At 37.1% G+C, this 12,912-nt stretch overlaps 1 protein-coding gene across 1 annotated transcript; it reads left to right on the top strand.

The window, feature by feature from the left end:
* The first annotated feature begins 5,405 nt into the window (after positions 1 to 5,405).
* On the top strand, positions 5,406 to 7,305 carry LOC135623230 (trimethyltridecatetraene synthase-like). Its single transcript, XM_065125962.1, has 2 exons — positions 5,406 to 6,443; positions 6,530 to 7,305. Exons 1-2 carry the CDS (start codon positions 5,544 to 5,546, stop codon positions 7,157 to 7,159), a joined length of 1,530 nt encoding a protein of 509 aa, XP_064982034.1. The 5' UTR covers positions 5,406 to 5,543; the 3' UTR covers positions 7,160 to 7,305.
* The last annotated feature ends 5,607 nt before the right edge of the window (positions 7,306 to 12,912 follow it).

Consider the following 12,912-nt stretch of genomic DNA (forward strand, 5'->3'; position numbering starts at 1 on the left):
TGACGTGCCGGGCAACAGAATGTCAATTCGCGTTGTAATAACTGTCTAGATCGGAGTAGAGTTTTGGCTTGCATGTGCAGGATTAACTACGATAACGATGAAGACATAAAGCGAAACAAAGTGCGAAGTCAAGCATGAAGGATTCGTTGGGAGTTCAAGAGTTCGACGGAAGTCCGAAGGTTCGTCGGGAACACTGCCGGAACTAGCCGAGAATGAGTAGGGAGCTTGCCGAAGGGTTTTTCGGAAGCTCGCCGGAAGGTTCATGGGAAGTTCGCGGAGTTCGCCAAGAAAGATCGGAGCTTGCCGAAGAAGCTCGTTGGAACTCACCAAGATCAAATCGTGAAGTCTAGGAGCTTGCCGGGAGTCCGCAGAATGGTTTCCGAGAGTTTATCGGAAGACCGCCGGAAGTTCGCCGGAAGCTCGCCGGAAGAAGTCTTGACTTACGAACTTTGTAATAGCTTATAAAATGTCTTTAAATTCGTAGTTAGTATGTTAATTAGGGTTAGGATTAGGTGTTAATCCTATAACTCAAGTAGGGGCCAATTGGGCCCGAATTCGGACTAGTTTGGGCCAAGATTGAAGCCTAACTAGTGGGCTGAAAACACTGTAGGCGATGGCATCGCCTGGGCTAGGCGGTGGCACCGCCTAGCACTGTCAACGTCTGATAGTAGCAGGCGGTGGCACCGCCACTGACAGGCGGTGGCACCGCCAGCATCGAGAACTCCACGAGAATTCAAATTTGGAGCCCAAATTTGAATCCTCTTGAGGCTTATAAATACCCCTCAAATCTCAGCTGAGATTACAACTTTTTTAGCAGCAATTGTTTGAGAGAAAGGCCCTAGAAAAGTCTTAGATAGTCTTGTTTTCAATTTGCTATTGTTCACCTCCTTCTTTCTTGCTAAAAAATTGTAAGAGAGTGAACCGCTTGTAAAGAGTTGTAAGAGGGGTATTTACCCTTCCCTTTCAAGAGATTTGCTAATGGAAGGTGGGAGCCTCATCGAAGAGGGGCCTCGCAAGTGGATGTAGGTCATTTGACCGAACCACTTTAAAATCGGCGTAATCTCCGATTTACGTTTATGTTTATGCATTTATCTTTCTGCAAACCATTACTTTGCTAAGTTCACTGCCCTCATCTTATTACGTACGCTTTCAATGCAATCGAAATGGTTTCAAACGAAACATTATTTTTATCGTACGAAAGATTTTTCCAAAACCGAAGTTTTAATCCACTGCACTAATTCCCCCCCCCCCTCTTAGTGCCGCTCCGATCCTAACATAAATACCCCTCCCATCCCTGGTTAATATATACAAAGAGAATTTAAAAGTGAGAAAATTCTATAATAATTACTTAATAGATTCCCTCCTTTAAAGTTTTAAGTTTAGAATTTTGTATAGGGAGGAGTGAGTGCTTGTAAAAGGTTGTCTCCTAAACATATGAAAAGGAAAAGAGGGGTGTAAGAAGGTGGTTAGTCTTCGCCTATTAAAGGAAGACCATTAGTAGATATAGGTGGCCTCGACGGAAGAGGAATCAGGAGTGGATGTAAGTCACGATGACTAAACCACTATAAAATTAGTTTGTTGCCTTCTACTTTATTATTTACCTTTGCTGCAAGCCAACTTACTTACTCACTGCTCTACTTCCTCATTACACGCTTACGAAAGTATTTTTAAGTTAACATCTTTTTGATCGATTTTCAACGAATAAATATTTTTCGAAATCGATGTTTTTACCACTGCACTAATTCACCCCCCCCTACTTAGTCAACTCATTCCTAACATTTGTATAGTTATCTCGATGTCCCTTTCGAGCAACCTATGACCGGGATTTTTTAGGATCTGTGATTAAATGTGAATCGATTTCATTATCATGATCTCATCACGATATGATGCTCATTGCATAGGTCTATGGACATCATAATATATTTAAGTATTAGGCAATATAAAGTGATAAAATATTAAATAATAATAATAAGTAAAAAGAATACGTGTCAAGTCACACGTGCTATCACTCACGTGATTGGCTTGTAGTGCATCTATAACTAGCATAAGTCACGATGTCACGATGATCGAACCACTATAAAACTCGGTTTACATTTCTTTCATGCTTTTTATTTATATTGCAAACTGATATACTTGCTTATTACTTTCACTATGCTTACGAGCACGCTTTCAAATCAAGCATCTTTTCGATATCGGTTTTCATTGTATGAAGTTTCAAATTGATGTGTTTTTATGAAAGCGCTAATTCATCAACCCACACCCCTCCCCCCCCCCCCTTTTACAAGCTCAGGAGAGAACTTTTACACATCTCTTTTAGATCTTACTCCTCCCTTAGAAAACTTATAACTCTAAAAGGAAGAGACTCTAAATCTTAAGAAAGTTTTTAATTTTTTCTCAAGTATTCATTCTCCTCTTTCTACTCAATTTCGTACTTCCCTAAGCAGGAAAGGGTGGTGTATTTATAGATCTCAAATGACTTCAAAAATAGAGTCAAAAAAGATCTTATCTCGGATTTTCCAAGTCTTAGCAGTACCACCGCTTATACTGGGTAGTAGCATCACCTACAACACTAACATTGGGTAGTACCACTGCTTGAGACAGTTTGGGAGATTGTGTTTGGGCGGTACCACCACCTAATATGATGGTACCACCGCCTAATAGCTTAAAAAAGTATGCTCTTGACTTTTCCAACTCATAAGTGGTTCCACCTAACCTTGGGTCATCGGGCCTTCTACTTGACACAAAACAATCCCAACTCAAGCCCAATGGGCTCATAATTAAGTTACCATGATTATATCAAAAACTAACTCAATTACGACCTAATTATAACCAATTAAGACATAATCGATTATAAGACTAGAATTCTATGTTATTTGGCATATCATTGTTTCATCCGGCGCTTCGTGTGATCCTTCGGCCCATCGTCCTCTGCTTCGATGTATTGCCCAATTGGCATGTTGACCTCCTGCAACTTTCGATCTCCTTAGCGCAATGTCTGATCCTTCGGCCCGATGCCCAACCTTATAACACGAAGTCCTTCTACTAGCATGTCGACCGATCCTCCAGCCCAAAGTCCAATCTTCTGATATGTTCACTCCGACCCAACCTCCGATTTTCTTACTTTAATCAATTTACCTTTTCTAATCAAAATTAGTCATTTATCACTTATCTTAAAGTATATATTAGATTGTAACTTTATTAATTAATTTCATCATCAAAATATGAGATTCAACAAAAGCAACTTATATTTTCATACACCCATAAGATTCTTTCATATTTTCAAGTTTGTAGTTAGGACTTTGACTTTATAAATAATAGATATTATTTTCTTCCAAAATAGTATTTACTCACGGATTATCATACTCAAATCCTATATAAATCAGCGTGATAAAATTGTGGAACTTCCCAATAGGAGATAAGAGATAGAGTACATAGGACAATGACATTTATGATATTATAGAAAATAAGAGATATTATTTGAGAAAAATAAAAATAGGATGCATTTTTTAAAAACAATAAAGGAAACTTTTTCCAATGATATATATGTATATATATATATATATATATATATATATATATATATAAAATATGTTTGAGTTCACAGTAACTATTACTTCATGCTATTCCTACTGCTTTAAGACAAGAATGCCAACTGTTCTCGTGCTTTACTACCCATTTCTGATCCTAAAAAGCATCAAAGAGTCAAAGACTAGACATTATTAAGGTTCTACGACCTGGCCTGGGGAGTGCAGACGACTTAACCCAACTTTTTGAATGTTGCTTTGTCTTTGACAATCAAAACGAGAGGGTTGACTTTGTCTTTAAGATGCTCCCGAGTTATATCCATCCTATATGGTTACTCCGACACTCGAAGTTCCCTCGTTGCGAGTGTTATATATATATATATATATCTCTCTCTGACTCCAACCGTCACAGAGTAGAAGCCAATAATGCTAGAGGTATAAGTTATACCGAGAGATTCTTATTTATAGTGCTGAGTAAAATATTCTTATAATGAATAATATTTTGAAGAACATTCTCTCCTTAGGTTCTTGTTAATGTTGCTGGTTTTTTTTTTTCTTTTTTGATTGATTGATTAGGTTTTTTTTCATATGTGGATTTTTATTGGATCGAAATACTAAAAATAGTGCCCATAATTTAGTAATGACACAATTCAAACATTCCGTGCAATTGTTGAGCAATCATGATTGTGTCAAAAAATAAAACTTTATTTCCTATTTATATATAAAGTGTTGTTGGGCGTTAATTTTTAAACTCAAAATTTTATGAAGATTAAAATTTCATTGTTACGACGACGACAACGCTATTGAAAATGCATGTTCATTTTATGTATATATAATTCCAAACTTTACGAGGTAATTAATTATGATATTTCCTTTTATTTTCTGAAAAATCATACTATAATTAAACTTTTTTTATTAACCAAAAAATAATTATTCAATCAAATCTATGATATATTTTACTTAATTAAATTATATATCATATAAGCTAATATTGACAACGCATATTTTTCAATCAATCCAAATATGTTTTTTTTCTTTATATCATGATTTTAAATATAAAGAATACAACGGCTTATATCGTTTGATATAATCATCGATCGATCATACTGCGCCGATGTGGTTGATATTTGGAACCACGGCCTTGGTGGTGTGGTAAACATGATCTCGCATTGTTGCTTGCAACAATGTTTATTGGTTGTGATATCTGAACCATATCTCTTTGTTTAATGGCGTGAGATTGGAAGAAGATAAATCGTAAGGAATATGTGGTGAGAATGCGTTCTCGACTTGAAGTCTCCATTTTTATATTCCAACGGAAAGTTAGCAGCAAATTCCCAATCAATTATACTCTTCAAACATGAACTTAAAAAAGGATTTCTGAGTCCGAGTTCCCATCAGTTTCAGCACTCACCTTTGTCAGTGCTTGCGATCACGAATGAACACATTAGAGATTGACAATGGGGAGGAGGTTTACTTGGTTGACCTGCAAGATTGCGTCTGCAAGTGAAACTGAAGCTTCACATGCAAGTTCGAGGAAGGAGATCGCCCACACTGACACCACAGTCTGGTGGTGATCATAGACTTCTTCTCTGGACTGCCATCGTGACAGAGATTTCAAGGACCTGAAGATTCATAAACTGTTCATGTAATTTGGATTATTTGGAGGATAAAGATTTCAAGTGGGTAACCAATTTCATGAATATTAAGGGTTGGATTGTCCGATAATTATTTTAGATATCTCAGAAATCTAGATCTAGAGGGATTAATTAAAGAGAAATACTTGTTTGGATTATTCTTTAGGTATAAGTCAATTGAACAAGAATTGGAGTGCATTAAACTATGATTTATGTTCGCGGAGCATAAATCAATGACTTGTGGCTCCATTGCTCCAAGGGATGGGATGAAGAAAGAGCAGAGTAGAAATCCATACCCTTTCTGACTATAAAAATAGAGACCTCTCCACATTGCAAGCCACCACCAACTCCTTCTTGTTCTCTTTGTTGGCTCCTGCGATCACCGATGGATGTTCTGTCATGGAGCATATGCCTGTGCATGATACTAGTTAGCGTGCTCCTGATGGCTGTCGTCGGTCGGCGGCGTAAGCTCAACCTGCCGCCGGGACCGAGGCCGTGGCCCATCATCGGCAACCTCAACCTGATCGGCTCGCTGCCACACCGGTCCCTGCACGCGCTTTCCCAAAAGTATGGCCCCCTCATGTACCTCCGCTTCGGCTCCTTCCCCGTCGTCGTCGGTTCCTCCGTGGAGACGGCCAGGTTCTTCCTCAAGACCCACGACATCTGCTTCGTCTCCCGCCCCAAGACCGCCGCCGGGAAGTACACCACCTACAACTACTCCGACATCACCTGGTCCCCGTACGGCGCCTACTGGCGGCAGGCGCGCAAGATGTGCCTCTTGGAGCTGTTCAGCGCCAAGCGGCTGGAGTCGTACGAGTACATACGGGTGGAGGAGGTGCGCGCGCTCCTCCAGGGCTTGTTCGAGTCCACCGGCGCGCCCGTCCTTCTCAAGGACCACCTCTCCACCGTCAGCCTCAACGTCATCTGCCGCATGGTGCTGGGGAAGAAGTACCTGGACCGGTCGGAGGCGGCGGCGATCGTGTCGCCCGAGGAGTTCAAGCAGATGCTGGACGAGCTGTTCCTGCTCAACGGGGTCATGAACATCGGCGACTCCATTCCGTGGCTCGACTTCCTGGACCTGCATGGCTACATCAGGAGGATGAAGAAGCTAAGCAAGAGGTTCGATCGCTTCCTGGAGCACGTGCTGGACGAGCACAACCAGCGGCGGCGGCGCGAGGGGGACGAGTTCGTGGCCAGGGACATGGTGGACGTGCTCCTGCAGCTCGCTGACGACCCCAACTTGGACGTCAAGCTCGAGAGGCATGGCGTCAAGGCCTTCACTCAGGTCTGTTCTCTCCTTTGATTTCGACTCGAATCATTTGATTGCTGATCCTGATTCTAACATGCACAATGATTGAACTGATGCACCAGGATTTGATCGCTGGCGGCACCGAGAGCTCCGCCGTGACCGTCGAATGGGCCATCTCCGAGCTGCTAAAGCACCCCGAGGTCTTGGAGAAGGCGACGGAGGAGCTGGACCGGGTGGTCGGTCGGGAGCGGTGGGTTGAGGAGAAGGAGGTGCACCGGCTGCCGTACGTGGAGGCCATCGTCAAGGAGACGATGAGGATGCACCCGGTGGCGCCCATGCTCGTCCCCCGCCTCTCCCGCGAGCACACCACCTTCGACGGCTACGACATCCCCGCCGGGACGCGCGTGCTGGTAAACGTGTGGACCATCGGCCGGGACCCCTCGATCTGGGACGCCCCGGAGGAGTTCCGACCGGAGCGGTTCCTCGGCAGCCCCATCGACGTGAAGGGGCACGACTTCCAGCTGCTGCCGTTCGGAGCCGGGCGGCGCATGTGCCCCGGCTACAGCCTCGGCCTCAAGGTGATCCAGCTGAGCCTGGCCAACCTGCTGCATGGCTTCAAGTGGCGGCTGCCGCCGGGGACGAAGGCGGAGGACCTGAGCATGGAGGAGATCTTTGGGCTGTCGACGACCCGGAAGGTGCCGCTGCAGGCCGTCGCGGAGCCCAAGCTTCCCGCTCATCTCTATACCGCCTGACTGCCGCTGTGCCGCATGGAGCAAGAAAGATTCGAACTACTTCCTTCATAGATTACTAGTTTCATTGTAGATGGAAAACGAGAATGATATGTGAGAGCTCATCACCTACTATTTCCCCAATAAAAAGATTAGAGCTTGTGTGTGAATGGAGACATCAACCTTTCTTCTTCTTCCTTATCAGAAGAAGACATGGATTGATACACAAAGTTGGCCATGTGTGGCTAAAGATGTATCTTTTCTACAGATGGATTTGGATTGTCAAAAGTCACTCGATGATGATGACAGAATTGGATTGTCCATCTAAGGTGGACGACTAGAACCAATCTTTTCTATTTATATTATGAAATATGCTACAAAGTTCCAAAAAGATTGAGGTAGTAGACCCAATCGAGTTGGACATATTATTGAGTTGGAATGGTCTAAGGTATTATTAGTTGGACATATATTATTCGAGTTGGACCCTTTTTTTTTTTTTCTTGATTGGCAGTATTAGTTATTTGTCAATCTTCCCAACAAAAAAAAACATAACACATAATAAAAGCATATGGGGTATATTAAGCTTAGATATAGAATAAAAAAGATTCATTGATTATTACACAGAATTCAATTAAGATAATATATGAAATTAGAATTCCTTGTTTTGTCATTTGAGAAGGTAGGAAGGAAGGAAGGAATTTTGATTTGAGAGAGTTAAAAAAAAATGATTTTTTGACTTCCCTTTTTCATTTTTCTTTGTAAAAATAACTCAATCAAAATAAAATTATCTAATCTACAACAACGAAATGTTTGTTATGCTTAATATATTTAGCTTAATCTATATCTATTTTAATTATGTCCTTCATTTAAATATTTTTTTTTTATCAAATTGCCTCAAGCTTGTGTCATTTTCAATCCAATCGTAGATGAGCACTTTGTATTAATGTATCTAGAAGAGAATTTCAAAAATATTAAAAAATATCTTATAAACATGATGGATATTAATAGAGGAGAATATAAAAGATACTTTAAAATTAAAACTTATATTAAACATGATAACTATCTCATATATCCCTTTTATAATAAACCTAAGATTTTAACTCTTTATAGAAATTTCTATCTTGAGTAAGACTCCTAAACCAAGATCGTATTTAATTATAAAGTTTTATTAAATATTTAGGCATCCTCCCCTAAATTAAACTTTGTAAAATCATTTGGAATGCCATGAAACTTGATGATATCTCCTTTGATATCATTATTATGTGTAATATTTTTTGGAATCTCTAAATTATGAATCCTACAACTCATAAAAAGTTATCCATGTTCCCGATGTGCCTTTATCAATTATAAAACTCTGATTTGTTTAGAATCAAGCTTTTCAAATTTCTTGAACCAATCTCTAAATATAAAATCAATCTGATTAATATAATCATCTATAGAAATATTTAACTCCTTTATCATAGAATGTTCATTAATCTTTATAGCTTCTAGAGCTTGAATAATGATGATCTTGGTATCAACATTAGCAATATCTGCTTTTAAATATATAATGATCGACTTTATAAATTTTCTTTTTTCATAAGGAGATAAAAATACTTTTATGCTTCTGGTAAAAAAAATATCTACTCAACTAAAATTAATACTATTCACATCTGAATCTTATTTTTACATGATCTTGGCATCACCAATCTCAATAGGAATAATATTGGTGGAATTTATCATATTTGATGAGATATCTTATTTATCTTCTCCTACTAAAATATCTTCACTTTCTTCTAGTTTTATATTATGTAATTTTTTCTAATTTACCTTGAGATAATGCAAGAGGACATATACCTATTTCATAAATATATTTTAAAATCAACTAGGATTCTCTTATAATATTAGCTCTAGTACAATGTCCGAATCTTACATACACTAAATTACAACTTGCATATAAGTAGAAATATAAATAATATGTATATATTACTCTTAGTGATATAATTTATGATGTCTATACTCTATAAATATAATAAATAACATGCTCTTTTTTTTTACTTTTAAAATTAAAGGACATATTTTTTAAAAATTTTATTCTCAATGTTTTATGAAATATTAGTTGAGCGAATCAATGTTTACTTTAAATATATTTTACAATAAAAAAGATGATCTTTGGACATAATAAGCTTAAGTATATTAGTGAATTTGAGTATTTGATTAAGTTATAGTAATAATAAGCATACATATTATAACTAAAAGTAATAATTAAATTAGAATCAATCTCAAGTAAATCTCGAGGTTTACATGTTTGAACAAAATTAAAGTTAAAAAGGTTTGAGTTTTAAACGGTATGTATATTGAGGATAATAAATTGCTTAGATATGGATGAAGTAATAAAAAAATTAAATATAAATATAAATAAAAAAGGAGTGCTATACTAAAAATATTGAGATACATAAGTGAGATTAAAGAATAAGATTAGATCAAAGATATCATCTTTGTCAAATTAAATTAAACTTAATTAAAGTTGCTATAATCTTATAATTATATTAGTAAAAGAAGAAAAATAAACAACTTGAAATAAGGTCGAGATTTAAACTTAGATATTAAGATTCATCTCTACTTTATTTTGACCTTATCCTCTTTACCAACCTGATAACCCATGACCTTTTTTTATTTTCTTTAGTCATTCTCTTAGATTTTCTTATGGAAGCTAAGAAACCCTAGCTCTAACAAAAGTTGAGGTAAGAAAAACTCAATCTTTCCCTTGTTATACTTAAAGATTTCAGTTTTCTTTATTATAAACTAATTTTCTTAACTACTTTTGAGTAACCTAGATTTTAAATTAATATTTAATTTTTGCATATATTTTGTATGAATCTTTTATAGTTCTATGGCCTTATGGCTTTAATCTGGAATCAATACATATAGTTATAAGTGTCCTAATTTAAGGTACTTAGGATCCTCTATTTTCTTAGATGAGATTTTATTCAAGTTGAATTGACCCTTTTAGGGATATAATTAAACTCTGTCTTTTGATATGTTTTAAAACGTTTCATTAGGATTCTGTGAAATTTTGAATTGAGTGAATATCATCTCTGCATACTAAAATATAATATTTATAAATTCATATATTCTCAATCCAGTTTCAACAAAATAAAATATATGTTTGTAGTAAATTAAAAGGATAGTTTAGCATTCTATTTTAGGTTAAAAATTAATATATATTTAGCTTTATATGTCATTTATTTTTTATAAAATTTTATAATAATTTAAAATCATTTGGTTCGTTAAAATAGTGAAATAAAATTTATTCATAGAATTGTGCGATGATTCTAGTGATACTAACTAGTTCAATTGATTCTATAGTAAATTATTAAAAATTTAATAATAGAATTTAAATAAACTTTTAGGTTGAATATACTCTATGTTATAAGGGATTTTATCAAAAAAAATTATGAATTATTATAAATCAATAGTTGAACATGTAATGTTCTTAATTAAGGCATCTCATTATCTTATGCTTCCAATTTAATAGTGTTGAATCTCATATTTTGATGATGAAACCAGTTGATAGTATTTATAATCGGATCTGCTTTTGAGTAACGCAGGAAGCTTCGATCAGGGAGAGATAATTAAAAGTAGGAAGAATCATGTTGGGCTAGAGTGAAACATGTTAGAAGATTGTACGTCGAGTCGGAGGATCGGTCAACGTATCGGCAGAAGGTTTCAGGCCATAGACTCGGGCATCGGGCTAAGAAGAGCAAAAATTGCACCAAGAAAATTGAAGTTACGGAGGTCAACTAGCCGATTGGACAATAGACCGCAAAAGAGGACAATGCACCGAAGAATCGGATGAGGCATCGATGAACCAATGACATGTTGGACAATATTTGATTAGCTTTATAATAATTGTCTAGATTGAAATAGGTTTTAAGCATAATTAGGTTGGAATTGGGCCAATTCAATTAGGGGTCAATTAGGCCTAAGTTTGGGCTATGTTGGGCCAAGTGAAAGGCTGAAACAATGACCCAAACTGGTGGAACCGTCGGTGGGACAATCTCCGAGACTATGTCAGGCTATGGTACCGCTAGTTTGGGTAGTGGTACAGCCCAGACTTAGTCTCCAAGACTGTCAAGCGGTGGTACCACTAGTTTGGGCGGTGGTACCGCCTAGACATAGTCTCCCAAGCGGTGGTACTACCTAGTGTCAATGCTACGGGTGGTGGTACCGCCCAACACAGGCGGTGGTATGGTCAGTCCCCGAAAACCGGGGATGAGACACTTTTAAGCTCCAATTTGAATCCACTTGATGCTTATAAATACCTCTCTCGGGTTAACATACATAAGAATCGAGAATAAAAAATTAGAAAAATACTATTATTATCTTGTGAGAACTCCTCTCAAGCTCTAAGTGTTAGTGTGGTTTAAGAGATGAGTTAGTGGGGGTGTAAAGGTTCTCTCCTGAACTTGTCAAAAGGAGAATCGAGTATAAAAAGATTGTTGATCTTCGCCCATTGAAAGAAGATCTATAGTGGAAGCTGATGGCCTCGAGTGAAGAGGAATCAGGAGTGGATATAGGTCACGACGATTGAACCACTATAAATCAGTGTGCATTTCTATTATTATCATTTACTTACTTTACAATTACTTCACTTCTTCCTTACTTTGCTTTTACTATGCTTACAAACAAGCATTCAATTTCAAGTTATCTTTCGAGATCGATTTTTATCATATGAAGATATTTCAAACCGATGTTTTTATCCGCTGCACTAATTGACATCCCCCCCCAAGTATCGACTCGATCCTAATATTTGGTATCAGAGCCACGTTCTTTTCTCATTTGGTTTAACACCTAAGAGAAATGGTTCTTTACGGATTTTAAGAGGATCACTCTATCATTCATCTTCCTATGTTCAATGGGACGGACTACTTATTGAAAAATTCAGATGAGAGTTTTTTTGCTTTCGTTTAATCTCAATTTATGCAATAGTATCGAAAACATATTTCAAAAGTCTTTTCTTCCAATGAATGATTGGAATGAATTGGAGAAGAAGACTTTCTCTTTGAATGTCAAAGCTATAAATGATTTGTTTTACGCCTTAGATAAAAATGAATTTAATCGTGTTTCTATTTGCAAAACTATGCATGATATTTAGCATACACTTGAAATCACATACAAAAGCATTAATAGGGTAAAAGAGTCTAGAATAAATCTTTTGATGCATGATTTTAAATTATTTCGAACGGAACCAAGTGAAACTATTTTACGGATGTCGTCAATGATTTAAAAGTATTTGGTAAATCTTTTTCTAATCTTGAACTTGTAAACAAGATTCTAAGATCTCTTTTTAAAAATTGGGATCCGAAAGTAATAACAATACAAGAAACGAAGGATTTGAACTATTTTTCATTTGATGAACTTATTGGGTCTTTAATGACCTATGAAATGACTTATGTGGCACATGACAAACTTGAGAATAACTTTTCAAAGAACAAGAAGGATTTAGCACTTAATACTCAAGAAGACCACTCGAGCGAAAGCTCAAGTGATGATGACTTTGAACTCTTAACAATAAAACTTAAAAAGTTTATGAAACAAGAATCAAAGAATAAAAACAAACTTAAAAAGAACATAACTTCTTGCTTTGAATGCAAGAAGCCGGGTCACTACAAAAATGAGTATATAAAACTAAAGAAAAAGTTGTCAAAAGATTAATCAAGCTCATCCGAAGACGATGAGCAAACCAACAAGGGCAAGGTGGCGAACTACGCTTTGATGGCTTTCGTCAACGAGGT

The sequence above is a fragment of the Musa acuminata genome, chromosome BXJ2-9 (genome assembly GCF_036884655.1).
Source record: "Musa acuminata AAA Group cultivar baxijiao chromosome BXJ2-9, Cavendish_Baxijiao_AAA, whole genome shotgun sequence".
NCBI lineage: Eukaryota > Viridiplantae > Streptophyta > Magnoliopsida > Zingiberales > Musaceae > Musa > Musa acuminata.

Bases quoted from the DNA above. Each gene is read 5' to 3' on its own strand.
- LOC135623230 (XM_065125962.1), top strand. From the start codon at position 5,544: ATGGATGTTCTGTCATGGAGCATATGCCTGTGCATGATACTAGTTAGC. The intron at 6,444-6,529 runs GTCTGTTCTCTC...CTGATGCACCAG, and splicing joins GCGTCAAGGCCTTCACTCAG to GATTTGATCGCTGGCGGCAC.